The sequence below is a fragment of the Chrysemys picta genome, chromosome 6, assembly GCF_011386835.1.
Source record: "Chrysemys picta bellii isolate R12L10 chromosome 6, ASM1138683v2, whole genome shotgun sequence".
Lineage (NCBI taxonomy): Eukaryota > Metazoa > Chordata > Testudines > Emydidae > Chrysemys > Chrysemys picta.
Window position 1 is genome coordinate 29557680 of NC_088796.1, and position 16597 is coordinate 29574276.

A 16597-nucleotide genomic window follows, 5' to 3' on the forward strand; every position below is an offset into this window, starting at 1 on the left:
CTGTTTTATTTCCAACACGCTGTTTAAATAAAAAGTACAACCTGATCCTCCTGTCGGCCTCAACTGGACTCTACTGAACACCAGCCTGACCGGGATCCATGCAGACATCCAAGTGAGATGGGATCCACCACCATCAGCTGATGTTCAGAAGGGATGGATTACACTGGAGTATGAACTGCAGTACAAAGACGTCAATGAGACGAAATGGAGGGAGGTATGAAGCAAACATGTTTATATATAAACAATTGTAATGTACTAAGAGCTCACTTGTGCCTGGTTCTGGAAGGAATCTCCCCCGCCCGCCCCCCGTATCGCCTTGGGGCAACTAGTGAGTGCTTCCTTTTGCGTAAAACAGGCAATGCTCCTTACTAGCAGTAGCCACCTGAAAGAGGACAGGGTGATGGTAGGGCCTTTGCCCTCCTCGCAGTCTACACTGGGCAGCATAACTAGCAAGGCATGGAGGAGAACATGTGCTGCACTAGTTGCAAGGGTAATGATTGGGTGCCACTGCATTGTGCGTTCTCCAGAATTCATTCTTGAAGCTCTAGATGCCGCATACTCCCTCCCTGGTGTGGACAATGACTCAGTAGCCACAATCTGGCCCTAAAACTTTTATGCTGCTAATATGAAAGAAAGGAAATACCTATACAATTAGATAATACACCCTAAGCCTTTAACAAACAATGTAAATATTTCTCTACAGCCTGTAGGCAGGCCAACCTTGGTTGTGATCTTGTAAGATCTCATAAGTAAAGTACTATTGGGCTTGGTCAGCACTTGAATGGGAGATCTCCAAAGAAAACCCAGGTAGTATTGGGAATGTAGCAGATTTTGCTCTTCTCTCTGAGCCTGTGCTAAATTGCACAATCTTTTGTTGGCAGTCCAGCCTTTGAGATAAGGCATAAAACCAAGCTCCTGATCACTTGTGTGGTTGGTAAACATTTTGGGCCATGTTTCACAAGAGGTGTTTGATCCTGATATTATGGCCAAATTCTAATTTGAAAAGTTACTTTTTTGTCTACTTATATTAGAGAAATTAATCTTCAATTCATAGAATTTCAGGGTTGGAAGGGACCTCAGGAGATCATCTAGTCCAAACCCCTGCTTAAGGCAGGACCAATCCCCAATTAAATCATCCAACAGATTTTTTTTCCCCTTATCCCTAAATGGCCCCCTCAAGGATTGAACTCACAACGCTGGGTTTAACAGGTCAATACTCAAACCACTGAACTATCCCCCCCCTTTCCCTCCTCAGTCCTGCTGAGTGGAGTTGTCAGTGCGGGATAGCTGCTGCTTCCTCCCCCAAAAGTGTTTACATCTTAGTGATGGATGAAGTGGTAATAGGTTCATATGATAATAATAGACTTTGAGATCCTTGTGGATAAATGTAAAATATGATTATCAGTGATCTCAAATTTTCCTGTAATAAAATAATCTGTTGGTTTCCTAAATTTTTGCTGTTTTTAAAAAAGTTATTCTATTATATCTGTTGTTTTCATTTTTTTGGCACAGCAATATTAGTTTGATGCCAAGATATCAGATTTTCAGGTTAGTCTGTGAAATTTCTGGGTTTTATACATTTGGGTTAACCCTTTAAAATTGCTTACATTTTAAATGTACTTCTGAATGCAATTCTGTGGGAAATTCTTGTAAGTATGCATTGATTTAAAAGAGCATTTGTAATACTTTTAGTATTCATTTTATGTTTTCCTTTATTTCCATTACACACATAGAATTTTGCATCCTTACCATCTGCATCCTTTTCCATTTGGCAAATGCCCTTTGTTTCAAATAGAACTTAATCACTTTGGCTTTTTTCTAAGATACTATCAAATTAAAATTCATATTTTTAATAAAAATCTGATCTTTTCTGTCACAGACAATATTGTAGCGTTTTGAAACTGAAAGAAATTTGAATCAGACTTTTCTTGTATTTTTCTCATTTCGGACAATGAAAATGTAATGGTTGTTTCACTTCATTTTATAATCAGTGTCTGCTGAGCTTAAGTTCAGATTCTCATGTGTTAGCACAATGCTGCAATGTTACATTTCAAAGACTTAAAAGAAATGTATTAAAAAGGTTTCCAAGGAATTGTATAGTTTTAAAAAACTGAAATATTAACTACTGTTACTTGGTTTTATAAACCGTTATTTTTATTATATTTTTATTTTGGGCCAAATTATCTCTTGCATTATCCCTTTAAGAACAACTTAAAGATCACCTGCAAAGTTTTTGAGGAAGATTTTTCAAATACATGGCATTTCAAGTAACTATCAGTTGTGCCTTGAAAATATTTTCCTTCTTTGTTTTTTTTCTAAGAACCTCTAGCTGTTAGTATATATATTTTTAATTTTCCCCAGTACATGTTAAAGAAACCAGTTTGATTTGTCTTTTATATGCCCTTGAAGTCTTCTGTTTGGACACATGCCTTTTTAGCTTCAAACTGCTTGCGTTACTCCTTTTTCTGTGAATAATAGCATCAGAATCCCAAAGGACGTGTTAATCACTGTCTATAAAACTGTAATCTGAGCTGCTTCTGGTCTGAGTTACTTGCCTTCCAATATTATCTGTGTTGGGAGGCAGTAATGTAGTGGCTTTAAACAAGACTAGGTAACAATATATAGAGTGCTTAGTATGCAAATATCAGTGATGTCAACAGGGGAGGAGCTTAAGTCTCTCTTGCTGATTTTTTGGTAGGGGGCAAGTGACAGACACTGATTGTAAAAAAAAATCACAAAAGAGGGGTTAAATTAAAGCAGAAAGACCATGAGTCTCATAAGCTAAAAAAGAGTCTTTACCTTAGAGACCTTATGTGTGCTGCTGTCACATCAGGCAGTCCAGTTCCTCCATTGATTACTGTCACTTGCTAGTTATACTGTCCATGATGCCTTTTGTTGCCCACTTCATCAGACAGTCTGTTGCTAATGCAGAGGGTTGGTGAGAACACACTCCTTTGTCTAACTCTAGTCACAATATCAAACCATTCACCCAATCTTACTGTACGCCTGCTTCCATCATATAAACTCCTTATTATGTTGATCAGCTTGTCTGGTATCCCGTAACTTCTAGCAATATTCCACGGAGTCGCTCTGTGGGCACCACTGAACTCTTTTTTTAAAAAGTCAATTAAGTTGATTACGAAGGGGTCTTTTGTCAAGCAGTAGGGTTTTTGATGATCTGTCGAAGTGCGAATGTGTTCACAACTTGGTCTATTTGGACTGGACCCAGACTACTGTTCTGATAATATTTCATCCGTTGCTTTCTTCATTCTTTTCAGCATAAGGATAGCCAGTGCTTTGCCTAGGATTAATAGCAGTACAATGCCTCTCCAGTTCATGTACTCATATCACCCTTTATTTTTTGGCAATGTCATGGTGATGCCTGTAGTAAGTGAAGGCCCTAATAAAGGCCCAGTATGATGCCTGAGGCCTGAACTAAAGAAATGGTCAAGACTTTGCTAACATAAAGCAAAGTTAAGCTGTGAGCCAGAGGCAGGCCCTGCTCACAGAAGCTGACAAGGAAAGGGCTGATGCTGCAAAAAGAGACATACCTAAAAGGTACTGGACACCAGATATCAGAACATACACTATACTGGAACATTCCACAGATAACATGGAACAGGCTGACCCATCCCAATGACAGGGGCAAAAGAGTAAAATGATGGATAGAGTTGTTTTGATCGAACCAATCTGTACAAGGTGAGAGGCGGAACCTTGCTACATAGAGGGGTTGCACCTCAATACGTCAGGAGTGATGTGTAACTTGTTTGTACCTGTGTATAAGAATGTATCCCGGAGGTGGTGTCTTTGTCCAGCCGAGGGGGCAGTGGAAAGTCCCGCCACTGAGCCGGGTCCATTGCCAAGAGGCACTTTCTCGTAGTATGCCCTGAATTAGGCTCAGAAACCTACAGGGAACTGCAATTGTGTCCAAGGTCGCAATAAACCTAGTCGACGTGACTTTGCATCTTATTAGACTCTGTGGTTATTGGGGTTCTCTTCGGGTCTGCTGTGTCAGCTATCTGTGCAGAGCTGGGGCAGCACACCGAGGGAATACACGCATGCAGCCGAGTGATATCAACATAGGAGAAAGCAGAGCACCACACCGGTAGCATCTGACAACAATGCCATCTTTCCAGTCTTGTCACTTGTTTTTTCACCCATATTTTATTAGTTTTCTTAGCTCCTCAATCAGAATTTCACCTCTCGCTTTAGTACCTCAGCTTCAATTCTGTCAGCACTAGGAGCTTTCACCCTGTTTGAGGGCTTTCTTTGATAGCGACTTTAATTTTATTGGGCGTTGTTGGTCCCCCTTCTATTTATAACTTAGCATTGGCATTTCTCTTGAACCTGTGCATGATCGTCAGCTCTGGACAGTTTAATATGGAATGGAAATATTATTTCTATTGTCTAGCTTCTGTCCATGATCGTCCCTGATGGTCTGGTTCTTCCTGAGAGGTTTTCATTATTCTGTAGAGTTGCTTGAAGTCTGCACCCTGTAGTGCTGCTTATGCCTCTGCAGCCTTCTGAACCCTGGCATTTCCATCTTGCCTGAATATCTATATTTCTTTGTCTTCTACTCTGTATCTTGCATCCACTTCTAAAAGTTCAGCCTGCAACTGTTCCTTTTTTGCCTTCAGAGCGTCCTGCTCACTCCTCAATCACTTCCCATTACAGAGGTAATGCATGATTCTTTCTTCTGCCCTGTTCGGAGGCCCACTACTACCTGTGCTGTCTCGACTGCCTTCTTGCAGTTCCACCATTTGCTTTCCAGAATTTTATCAGCCTGGTCCTAGAAAACACTGGATCAGTTGCTAAGTGCAATCTGGAATCTGCTGTGTGTTTGTCTGTCCTTGAACTTTCGACTGCTATAACACTCTTTTTGTCTGTCTTCATGATCTTTTTGAGTTTAAGTTATAACATGTCCAGTAAAAGATAATGATCTGAGCCAACATCTGCTCCCCTGCTGACTCTGACATCCCTCAGAGAAGATGCCCATCTCTTAGCTATACACACATGATCTATCTGGTTGACAGTCACGTTGTCTGGTGATCTCCATGTAAGCTTGGGAATCCTCTTTTGTTGGAAGAGACCGTCTCCTATCATTACGGTGTTTATGCCACAGAGATTCAAAAGCCGTTCGCCATTATCAGTTAGGATGCCTTCTGCTGCTGTGCCCATGACTCCTTCCCAGCCAGTAGAGTTGTTCCCAATTTGTTCATTTAAGCCATCTATCATTAACTTGATGCCATGATCAAGAATAAAGTCCAGAGTAGTGATTAGCAATGGAAGGTTAAACAAAAGAAGTGACTCTTGAAAGGTGTGAGGAAGGAGAGTAAAGCTGTATGGCACAAAGAATAAGTCAGGACATTGCAGGCATGCTGTGGCAACAAATTGTAAAAGTCCAGAGTCTTCCATAGGCTAGGGTGACCAGAGACCAAGGGTGAAAAATCTGGACGATAATAGGAGCCTATATAAGGAAAAGCCCCAAATATCGGGACTGTCCCTATAAAATCAGGACATCTGGTCACCCTATCATAGGCTGCTCTGTACAGAAAACTGGAGCAAACAATGTAATCCATTGACTTGTAGTTCTGAATAGGGCTGTCAATTAATTGCAGTTTTAATCACAGTGTTAAACAATAATAGAATACCAATTTAAATTTATTATAAATATTTGATGTTTTTCTACATTTTCAAATATATTGATTTCAATTACAAGACAGAATACAAAGTGTACAGTGCTCACTTTATATTATTTATTATTACAAATATTTGCACTGTAAAAAAAGATAAACAAAAAATAGTATTTTTCAGTTCACCTCTTATAAGTGATGTAGTGCAATCTCTTTATCGTGAAAGTGCAACTTATAAATGTAGAATTTTTTTTGCATAACTGCACTGAAAAACAAAACCATGTAAAACTTTAGAACCTACAAGTCTACACAGTCCTACTTCTTGTACAGCCAGTCGCTAAGACAAACAAGTTTATTGACATTTACGGGAGATAATGCTGTCCTGTTCTTATTTACAATGTCACCTGAAAGTGAGAACGGGCATTTGCATAGCACTGTTGTAGCCAGCGTTGCAAGGAATTTACGTGCTAGATATGCTAAACATGTGTATGCCCCTTCATGCTTCGACCACCATTCCAGAGGACATGCTTCCATGCTGAATTAAAATTTATATTCTATTATTGTTTAACAGTGTGATTAAAACTGTGCAAAGAAAGATTGATGGTATTGCTGCTGCCTAGCCTTCCCTGTTGAATTTCTGCTGGAGAAGGCCAGCTTTACATTATGATCAAGCTTTCATACTATCCTTCCCATGTGAGTCTGTTAAGGGAATGGGTTCAATCAGTGCTTCCTCCAGCTGCCCAGGGCAGCATTACTCATATTTGAGGTTACATTGGCCCCTTGGGGCTCCAGCACTAGAGAGGTTGTGACCACTTTTTGACACTACAGCCCTCCTGTGTCTGGTAGACTTTCCACCATTAGGGACCTACTCCAAGGTATACCTCAGTAAAAGAAAAGGCACTAAGCCATAGTGTGAAAATCCAGTGTGTTTCATTGTTTCTGGATTTATACAACTACAGTATGAAACAAACAAGCTAAACTAGTTTTGGATTGTGTTCTTTCTTAGCTCCCTTCCAGCCAGATTGGTTTTATATGCTAGACTCTTACAAGAGTCAGTAAGACATAATGCCATGGTTCTCTCAGCTTCTTCTTGTGGACCACAGGGGACAGGAAGGAGCCTCTCTTCTCCCAACACCACAATTCATGACTGCTTTGCTCTCAAGATATTTCAACCTGTAGAGGTACTTGTGGTCCAAAGACCACAGTCTCATAACCACAGAGAGAATGGATTTTAAAGTACACATTAGGCAAACACAGTGCTTATTTAGATTGCACAGTTCAAGCACAAACTTATCCCAAATCTGTGGGATCATCAATTCTGTTTTGGCCAGATGATTTCAGGCTAATCTATTCCACTCTGTCTGGCTTTCATTCACTCTTGCCAATAATAGTACTGGGTTCTGCAAACATAAATTCAACATAACTCCCACCAGAGGGAATTGTATTTAGAGCACATTTTCATTATTTTTGTGTACTCTCATGCTGGAGCTGGAAATAGATTGTATAAGGGAGGAAGACTGGCCTTGAGGAAGGGAGGTGTTCAGATAGTATGGGATGGGGCCCAGGTACATAGGTAGGTACCAAGGCAGGTAAATCTGTGGTTAATATTTATATATAAGGGTCTCGATTCCTGAAATCTGTTCCCACTCTTCATATGTTACCATTACATTCTATTCACTCTGATTTTTGGGGGGGAGGGATTTACACAATATTCCTAAAATAAGAAAGTTTATAAGATGTGCAGTGAGTTTGGTGTTTGTGCACAGGAAAGAGATTAAAAAAATTTAGTTCATAAGAACTGTGCTGAAGTGTGGACTCTAGAGCATAGTATTATCTGGGATGGGGTTTAGGAAGTATACCTAATCCTTCTTCATCGTGGGGGGCTGGACTAGATGCCCTCTCAAGGTCCCTTACAGCCACACTTCTCTATTTCCAATATGTCCTGTTGTTTTTAACAGGACCGTTTTCGTGGGGAAGTTAGCAAAATAGTGTTGGAACAATAAAAGGGCTTGCAGTTTGACACATGCCTTCTATGTCTCTGAACAGTAAACATAAAAGTTCCATGTAAGTAAAAATGCTTGCAGATGTTTGTATTTGTCAACTAAGTATCAGTCATTTTGTCTTTGTAGCTGGAGCCCATGCTCACAACAGTAGTTCCATTGTACTCGTTGAAGTTGGGAAGAGACTATGAGATTCGAGTCCGATCGAGACAACGTGCATCTGAAAAATTTGGGGAGTTTAGTGAAGCCCTTTATGTGTCTCTTTCTTCAATTAGCTCAGTTCTGTGTAATGAAGGTAAGTGAGGAAAAATGACTCTGCAAAGAAGTGTCATTCTAAACAATGCCCTGCTTTCCATTGCTTCCTCTCCTTAGTGTTTAGTACTTGAATACATTAGAAACTCAGATGACTGCAATAAAAAAAACACTTAGTGAGACTGGCCCTCTGGCACAGCAGAAGATCCTTGCATTGTGGTACAGGAAGGACAGATTCGGACACAAACTCAGCGAGGCTGTTTCCCAACTTTGCGGAGATAAAAATAATTTTAGGATCATTAATGAGTTCTGTAGTTCACGCCATACACACTTAGATAAGGGCAATTACACTGTGAAAGCAGTTAGCTTTCCTCCTGGCCTGCCAGAGATGGCGAGGGATAGTAACTTTCTGACTCCTGCTCCTCTACCCATTTTTAAAAAGAGCTTTAGAAAAAGAAAAACAGCTGATATGAGCCTTCCCATTTCTTTTTATCTAAAAAAAAAAAAAGGAACTGATCCTTCTGAAACATCGTTGGGCCTGACCTTCAAATTTACCAACTCAAAACTTGATATCATTGGCAAATTTATTTAGTTCTGTTTTACTCTTTTTTCCAGATCACTAGTAGAGATGTAAAATAAAACTGGACCAAACAATGATCCCTTCAAAATCCTACTAGACACCTCCCGTCCACTGTTTATATTGCCAGTTTCTATGGACATTTAGCCGGTGTTCTGTCCATATGGTACTGTTCTTCCTATCCACGTCAATTCAAACTAAATTTTCAAGTAAGATTTTGTGGAAACAGAATGACAAAATACCTTAATAAAGTCCAAATACACTGTGCTTGCTGGGTTCCCTTCATCCTTAAAGCCCGGATTCTGGAAGCTGAGCCATATGGGTTCACATGTACCTCTGACTTCAGTGCTGACCTGAGTTCTGTATTTGGCATTTCTCAGTTTTGGAGCACAAAGTTAGATCTGAAAATTTTTGCCTTAAAGTTAGGCACTTAAATCCTTGTGTAGGCACCTAATTTTTCAAAAATGCTGCGCATCCACAAATCCCGTTGACTTTAGTGGGACTTTTGGGTGCTCTGCACCTTTTCAAATGGGGCCTGTTATTTAGGTATCTCCATATGGATTTAGGTGCCTAATTTCAAGCACATTAGCTTGAAAATTTGGCCTAAGTATCAGAAAGCTGAGCTGTTAACTGAATGGGAAAAGTGGTCTCTGAAAATATTTTTTATATTTATGTTCTTACATACAGTTTTAAAGCTCCTTGTTCAATCCTTCTTGGCCAGAAAAAATGAGTGAAGTCTAAAATTAAAACAGGGAATCAGGAATCTTAAGGGCTACAGCCAGAACAGATTTTCGTATGTATTCCTAATTTGTTACCCTTTACAGTCACCGCTTCAGTAGAATGAGAATACCATTATTTAAGAAGAATGTTTCACTTATCAGTATGGTTTCTCATTCCTATCATACCACACATGTTAAGTTCTCTCCTTGCATGTGCCAGGCTGCAAGGCGGAGGGAAAAGGGGGAAAAAGCCATCAACCTTTGTAAAATTGATACTGCTCAAAACATAAGTGACCAGCCTGGCCTTGTGGAGAGGCGCATGCTGGCTGTTGCATCATGTTACACTGTTGGGTGATTGCCTGGGCCAAAGGGCATGGTTTGCTCAGAAAGGAGGATGGCTTACCTTTAGTCTAGTGAAGACATCTGCTACCAGTAATGAGCACTCTTCTCTTGCTTAGAGGAGCAGTAAAATACACCGTGCAGCAAGGTTTGCTGGCTGTACTATCACTGTCAGGCCCTGAGAAGGCAGGATATTTCCTTCCATGCATGCATCTGTCTCCTTCTTAGGCTATGTCTACGCTACAGGTTATGTCGACATAATTTATGTCGCTCTGTGGGAGGAGTGAATAAATCACCCCCTGAGCGATATAAGTTACACCAACATAGCTACTGCAACTCGCGGGGGCTGGAGCAGTTAAGCCGACGGGAGAGTTCTCTCCCATCAACTTAGAGCAGCTACATTAGAGAGCTTACAGCAGCGCAGCTGTAAACTGTAAATAGTGTAGCTGTGCCCTTCAAGTAAGTGCTTCTGCCCATGCTACCTTTGCCAGGATTTGGTTCTATAATAGAAAACTTCATCTTGTTTTCAAGGTGTCGAATTGGACTCATAAAACGCAGTATTAAGTTGAGATTGGAAGGACATTTTTACTTGTGTTTTGCGCAGAATTTTTAGTTGAGTGACCAAAGGTCCCATAAAATACATAACTTGTGGAATCCTTTGGCACTGAAGGGAAAGTTAAATGTAAGGTCACAGCAAAGCCTTGCAGATTCCTGCCAATATGATTTTGTTATGTTGTTTCAGAAATCGAGTTTCCATGGCTCTTGGTTATCGTCTTTGGAACATTTGGGCTGATAGTGGTGATGTTCTTAATTCTGTTCTCTAAACACCGAAGGTAAATGTGCTTCATCTGTTCACTTTTCTTTAGCAGTTGTTTGCCGTGATCCATTATGTCATCAAATCACACATTTGTACTGCCCTTTCAGTAAAGTCTACTGAATCTTACGTTGCATGTTGAGTTGACATCCAAATTTGCTGTGAGGAGTTTGCTGTCTGTAGATTCGAAAAAGCAGTTAAAGAAAATTCTGTAGTAGCAGCCTAATGATAGTCATCTAATTTAAATACTTCCAGAGATACAGCTGACTTAAAAAAAACAGCCACAACTGCTGTCTTGTCTGTTGCAGTTACAGGCAAGATAACTATAAGATGAGGCAATTCATTCTCAGCTCTGCAGTGGCCTGTGGAATAGAAAATTTTCTGAATTATGAGGTGCATTTTTTAAAAATTGTCTGGTTTTAGCAGGCTTACATTGAAAAAAAGAGAGGGGGGAAGTAATCTATTCCTTGAGATTTTTCAATCAACTTCATACTGAAGATGAACTTTTTATTTGTCCCTGAACAATGGAACTTGTCCCTGTGAGGTTTATATGTAAAACAACTGAATTGTAGCCCTTTATTTTAAAAGTTTTTACACCATTTTCAGGATAAAGCTGGTGGTACATGGAACTCATTGGTTTTATTGAACTTCTGCAGAGTAGTTTCACATATTGATGGCTCCTACTCCTTCCAGGCTGCAGATGTCATGTCCTTGCTACTCGTAACTAGAACTGGGCAATTACTCGATATGGGGATTGGACATCTAAATCACATGGTATTATTTCTCATGCATGATTGGATGACTGAAACTTTTTATAAACAGCAGGAGAAAAAGAAAGAAAGTTCATGATGACCATGGATAAAAAGGACATAAATACTGATGAAGTGAACTCATGGCACTCGTTTAAATGTGTGTTCATGGATATCTCTTGCAGACTTCACTCAGCTGAATTGGTACCTCAGCACCCTCCTCAGCTAAGAAACAAGGGCATAATCAAGAGTAACTTATTTAAAGTATTCTTGTAAATTCCCCCCCAACACACACACACACACACACAAAAACCCCAATGGTCTTGCATATGTACATTTAAATATGTAGACTAAAGTGTTTTTCACATGCCAAGAGGAGCAAAATTCAATACAAGGCCCACAAGATGGAACCACTAGTTTAAAAGGTCATTAAAGCTCTGGAACTAGTTCTGTGATACAGTAGCCCTGAAGCAGAAACTTTGGAAAAAAATATGTGTCGTGGGAGCCAGTAGTCCGTCAGTTCACTCTTCTATTGGACAAGAAGCTAGATACATTATAAAAGGAAAGCAGGATTTTCCTTTCATGGATATGGTAAACCTGTTGGTGAAAGAGGGGAAGGAACTAGAGAGGAGGAGGTGTGTGTGCCCACAGTTAATGTAAAACCTAGCTTTTCACAAAACACAGGAAATAGTTGAAGATCAGTTCTTTTTCACATAGGCTAAAATTCACCACTGTGTAGAGTACCACATAAGGCCTACAAACATTTCAATATCACTTAATGATGCACAGAGAGCATGCTGGCCCTCTCCCCATTATGATTATCTCCAGATTGCTGTCCTGGAAATTTGTTATGTTAGTGGATGGTCTGAATTTACAAACACAATCCATTTAACATTTTGCTTTCATTAATCTGCAGGTTTTGTTTAGCGTGCCTGAAATACCTTCCCTCCCTTTCACTGCCTGACCCTTTCCATTCCTCTGTGTACTACTTATTGGACTTCTGCAAGATCCCCTTATCCCTGAAGATGCTTAGGGAAAGTCTCTTGGCATGCTGAGTAATCCATGCTGACTCATAAGGTTCAGAAAACCTGTTTCTTATTGGAAATGAGACTAGTAAACAGCATTTTTTTTCTTTAACATTTTTAAATTGAGACCATCACACAGGAGTCTTGGAATAAATAAGCAATAAAGCAATGGAATGCCAACATCTTATTTCTGTATGCCAAAAAAAGTAACAGGTTAAATTATTTGGAATTAAAAGCCAATTTTTATTTTTCAAGGTTAAAAATGCTGATTCTTCCTCCAGTTCCAGCTCCAAAGATTAAAGGGATTGATCCAGACCTCTTGAAGGTAATTTTATATTGTACAATATAATTCTGCAGAGTGGGCATCAGTTCAGTGATGATACTTGAAAAAAAGCTTTCCCATGCAGCCGGATTTTGCAGGAAAACTATAAGATAGGTGTTTCATGCTGGGAGAGATGCTAGAGTATTTAACATAATACACCGTGCAACTGCTACCATTGCAACAGTTACTTTTCCTTGAACAAATGTGTTACATAAAAAAGCATAACCATTCTTGACTATTTCCTTTATAACATATACATTTTGGTTTTGCTCTGTAGAAAGGAAAGCTAGATGAAGTGAACTCCATCTTAGCCAGCCACGACAGCTACAAGCCACAATTGTATAACGACGACTCATGGGTTGAGTTTATCGAACTGGATATAGATGACCCCGATGAGAAGACTGACGGATTGGACACTGACAGGCTCCTGGGTGACGACCATTGTAAGTCTCACAACTGTCTTGGAGTGAAAGATGATGATTCTGGACGTGCCAGCTGTTGTGAACCGGATATTCCAGAGACTGACTTCAGTGCTAGCGACACATGTGATGGCACCTCAGATATTGATCAGTCCAAAAAGATAAATGAAAAAGAAGAGGATCTCTTGTGCCTTGATCAAAAAGATAATGATGAGTCACATGCTAGTTCTGCTGACCCAACTATCCAGAAGCCTAATACTAATATTCAGTCTGAAGATAACCAGTCAAAGCCGCCATTTGCTGACAGTATTGAATCAACTAGCCCACCTGTCCGTACACAGATAAGCAACCAGAGTTCAGTAGCAAATATTGACTTTTATGCACAAGTAAGTGACGTTACCCCAGCAGGAAGTGTTGTACTTTCACCAGGGCAAACAAACAAGACGAGGAGAACACAGTGTGACGCCTACACAGAACCAGCTATACAATGTCAACCAAACTTCACCATGGACAACGCCTACTTCTGTGAGGCGGATGTGAAAAAATGTATCGCTGCGACACCTCACGATGCGGTTGAGCCACATGTGCAGGAGCAGAGCTTCAATGAGGATGTTTACTTCACCACAGAGAGCCTTACCACTACTGCTGAGAATCCAGGTGCAGCTGCAGTAGAAGCCTCAAGTTCCGAAATGCCTGTCCCAGACTATACCTCCATTCACATAGTGCACTCTCCACAGGGCCTTGTACTCAATGCTACTGCGCTGCCTGTGCCAGACAAAGAATTTATGATATCATGTGGCTACGTGAGCACAGACCAACTGAACAAAATCATGCCGTAGCCTTTCTTTGATAATGTGCGTACAGTATGTATTTAACGGCATAGAGTTGGCTTGGGCTTATATGCTTAAACCAAAATAATGTTTTAAACTTTTTTGTGGTTCTTATGCTTTTACCTGAAATGTCAAAACGGAAAACGTTAAATCAAAATATTCCCATTGTGTATTGTAAATATTATCTATGAATTGTCTCAAAAGACTGTTTAGTAGCAGTGACTGTCTTGTTATTGTGGGTGTTGATTTTTGTGATACTACGCATTGAATGACTATGTTTAATATACAGTAAATCATGCTTTTTGAAAAAGCTAATGTCAGGTGGTTTTTGAAGTTTGAGAATTTAATGCAAATCATATCACGTGCTGAGATCTTTATATCAGTAACTGGGAACTGAAAATATAAAATAGGTGGGAAAGCAAAAGTTGTTTGGATAAATACATTTATTTTGAATTATATAAATTAATAAATATTTTAGACAAAGGCGTGGATATTTTATATTCTACTACATACTGTAGTTTAAATATGATGATCCATTTAAGGAATGTATTTGCTGCAATCTGATAAGAGCTTGTTCCTGCTTCAGTCATTGCGGGGGGGGGGGGGGGGGGGGAATTAGTTTTTTACAGAGCCATTTTTATACCTCCAAAGAAACCTAAAGAGAAATTAAAAATTGTAGCAACTCACATTATCTGATTATATTAATTTCTTACCGCAAGTATAGAAAAGTATTAATAAATTTAAGTCTTTCAGAAAACTTTACAATGTACAATTCGAATCCATTCTTCACTGGATTCTGGTTAGTGGCAATAATACACGTGTATAACAGTAGAAACAACAGCAAGTTTTTGTTTACCAAGATCTTTAAAGACTTACAATTACACTTTTATTGAATGGTTCTCAAGCTCTGGTGACTTGGCAGCTTTATTTCTTCACATGGGAACAAATTCTGAAGTCCTCACTGAGACAAATCTGCTGTTGAAGTCACTGGTAGCTTTGCCTGAGAATTGAATAAGAGTTAAGGAAGAACTTCAGGATTTGGCCAACAGTGCATTTTTGAAGCTGTAAACAATCAAATGAAGTTAACAGAACAAAGGAGTTTGAGTACAGTATTGTTCAACAGTGTGTTTTCTTTTTCACAGCCTAACACAGAGAGAGATAGTGTCTCTCAGCGACATTAGGAAGACTTTCAGAAATCTATAAAAGAGAAAACCAAAATGCAGTGGGATAGCTTTCTTCATTCTTATGCATTTTTAAGAAAGTGATAAAGCTTTGCAATGAACCATTATTTGCTTAAGAAGTAGCCTTTATAAGAAAGGGTTTCCATCTTAGCAGAAATATTTTTAGAAAGCAAACATAAACAGGGATTTTAATTTCCCTTTTCTTAAGTGAATAGCAAGCTATGGGCCCAATGAGGCAGACCTTGCTTACATGAGCACTCCCACTTAATTCAGTGGGACTCAGCCTTTGACAAAGGGCTGCAGAACTGAACCTTATGGTTGGATGGGATTTAAGTTTAGCATGTACTTTATGGTAAATGTTTATTAAATATTCTGCTAACAGCTATATTATTTAGTTTCATATAAAATTTAATAAGTGTACGACACTAATGCGATTAACAGCTATGTATGTGTTTGGAAAAAGTTTCTTACTATATTTCTATTGCCAAAAATAGAAGATACCTCAATCAATCTCAGAATGTCATTTTGGTACTTTAGTGGTTACACAAGTCATTATACACCAGTATGAAGATTTGTGCCTTTCAATTTCTATTTAACTTTCCTTATGTCAGTGTTTTTTCTTTCAAAGTTTAATAAATTTATTTTCTTTGATCCATCTTGACACGGTGTTCTTTATTGTAGATGCATTAAATATATTTTAGCATTTGTGAATTATGCCAGTGTATTCAGACTTTACCCAATAGAAAGCCAGGATTTTCCATCAAATGAAGCAGAAGGCAGCCACTCTTGTTTGGACCAGGAGCATTGCATGCTAGGACCTGTGTTTTCTGTGGGCCATATGTATACAGTTAAATATGAGGGTAGAATTAATTGTACCTGGGCCACTTTGTATAAAAATTGAATAATAAATATTTATTGGAGCAGGGACTTGAAGCTGGCTGTCCCATATCCCAGATGAGTGCCCTAACCCCTGGCCCATAGTGTCAAATCTCTTTTTCTGTAATTATTTACTACAAAGTGGAACAACTTCAGTAGGGGAGATTGAGAGCCCTACCCCAAAATCCCATTAGCCTGGTGGTCAGGGCACACACCTGAAAGGTTCAAGTGCCTGCTTCAAATCAGGTATGCAGAGTACACACATCACAGCCACCTGAGCAATTCATGACCAACTGCCGTCTTGCGTCTGAGATCTGCTCTGAGGGAAAAAAAACATTGGGCCATGGTGGGGAGATAAGGGGGGAATGCCTAGTTTGAGAATCCTACCGGGACTTAGGCATGAGCAAGGGCTCCAAGCAGTTTGTTAGCTCTGGGGCAGCATCAGCGCTGAGGCAGCTTTGTGCATGCCTACCAGGGAACATTTAGGCACGTAATGGACTTTAGGCACCTACAGGGTTAGGTGACAGCTGTGCGGTGGTTTTGAGAATGTCAGTGGTGCCTAAATGTTGGACTTGAGGCAGTTGGGTGCCTGAGTAATACCTTTGTGGATTTATCCTTAGGGCCCAATGCTGCCACTCTCTTACACAGAGGAGTAGCATCTTTCCAGTCCTGAAGTAACATATGACTCAATGTAAGAGTGTGAGAATCAGTCCCTCTTGAAATTGTTGACAAACAGCATGGCCAACCCCCTACTATAACTACATTTTCCTCCCTCAATTCTTCCTGCATGTAATCAGCACCCTGAGATTTTGCAATCAAATCACAGATGGCAAATGGACACTGGAGACAAGTAACAGTTCG

The 16597-nt window shown here is 39.7% G+C and overlaps 1 protein-coding gene across 8 annotated transcripts in view; it reads left to right on the forward strand.

Annotated features, from left to right (window-relative positions):
• The window catches only part of GHR (growth hormone receptor), a 203450-nt gene extending 187939 nt beyond the window's left edge, over positions 1–15511 (forward strand). For all 8 annotated transcript variants that reach the window (XM_065598886.1, XM_065598884.1, XM_065598885.1 and 5 more), the window contains 5 exons: positions 36–214; positions 7763–7928; positions 10263–10353; positions 12364–12433; positions 12708–15511. In XM_065598886.1, coding sequence (XP_065454958.1) covers positions 36–214; positions 7763–7928; positions 10263–10353; positions 12364–12433; positions 12708–13688 — 1487 coding nt within the window. In that variant the 3' untranslated portion in view covers positions 13689–15511. The remainder of the gene's footprint in view (positions 1–35; positions 215–7762; positions 7929–10262; positions 10354–12363; positions 12434–12707) is intronic.
• Positions 15512–16597: the final 1086 nt, after the last annotated feature.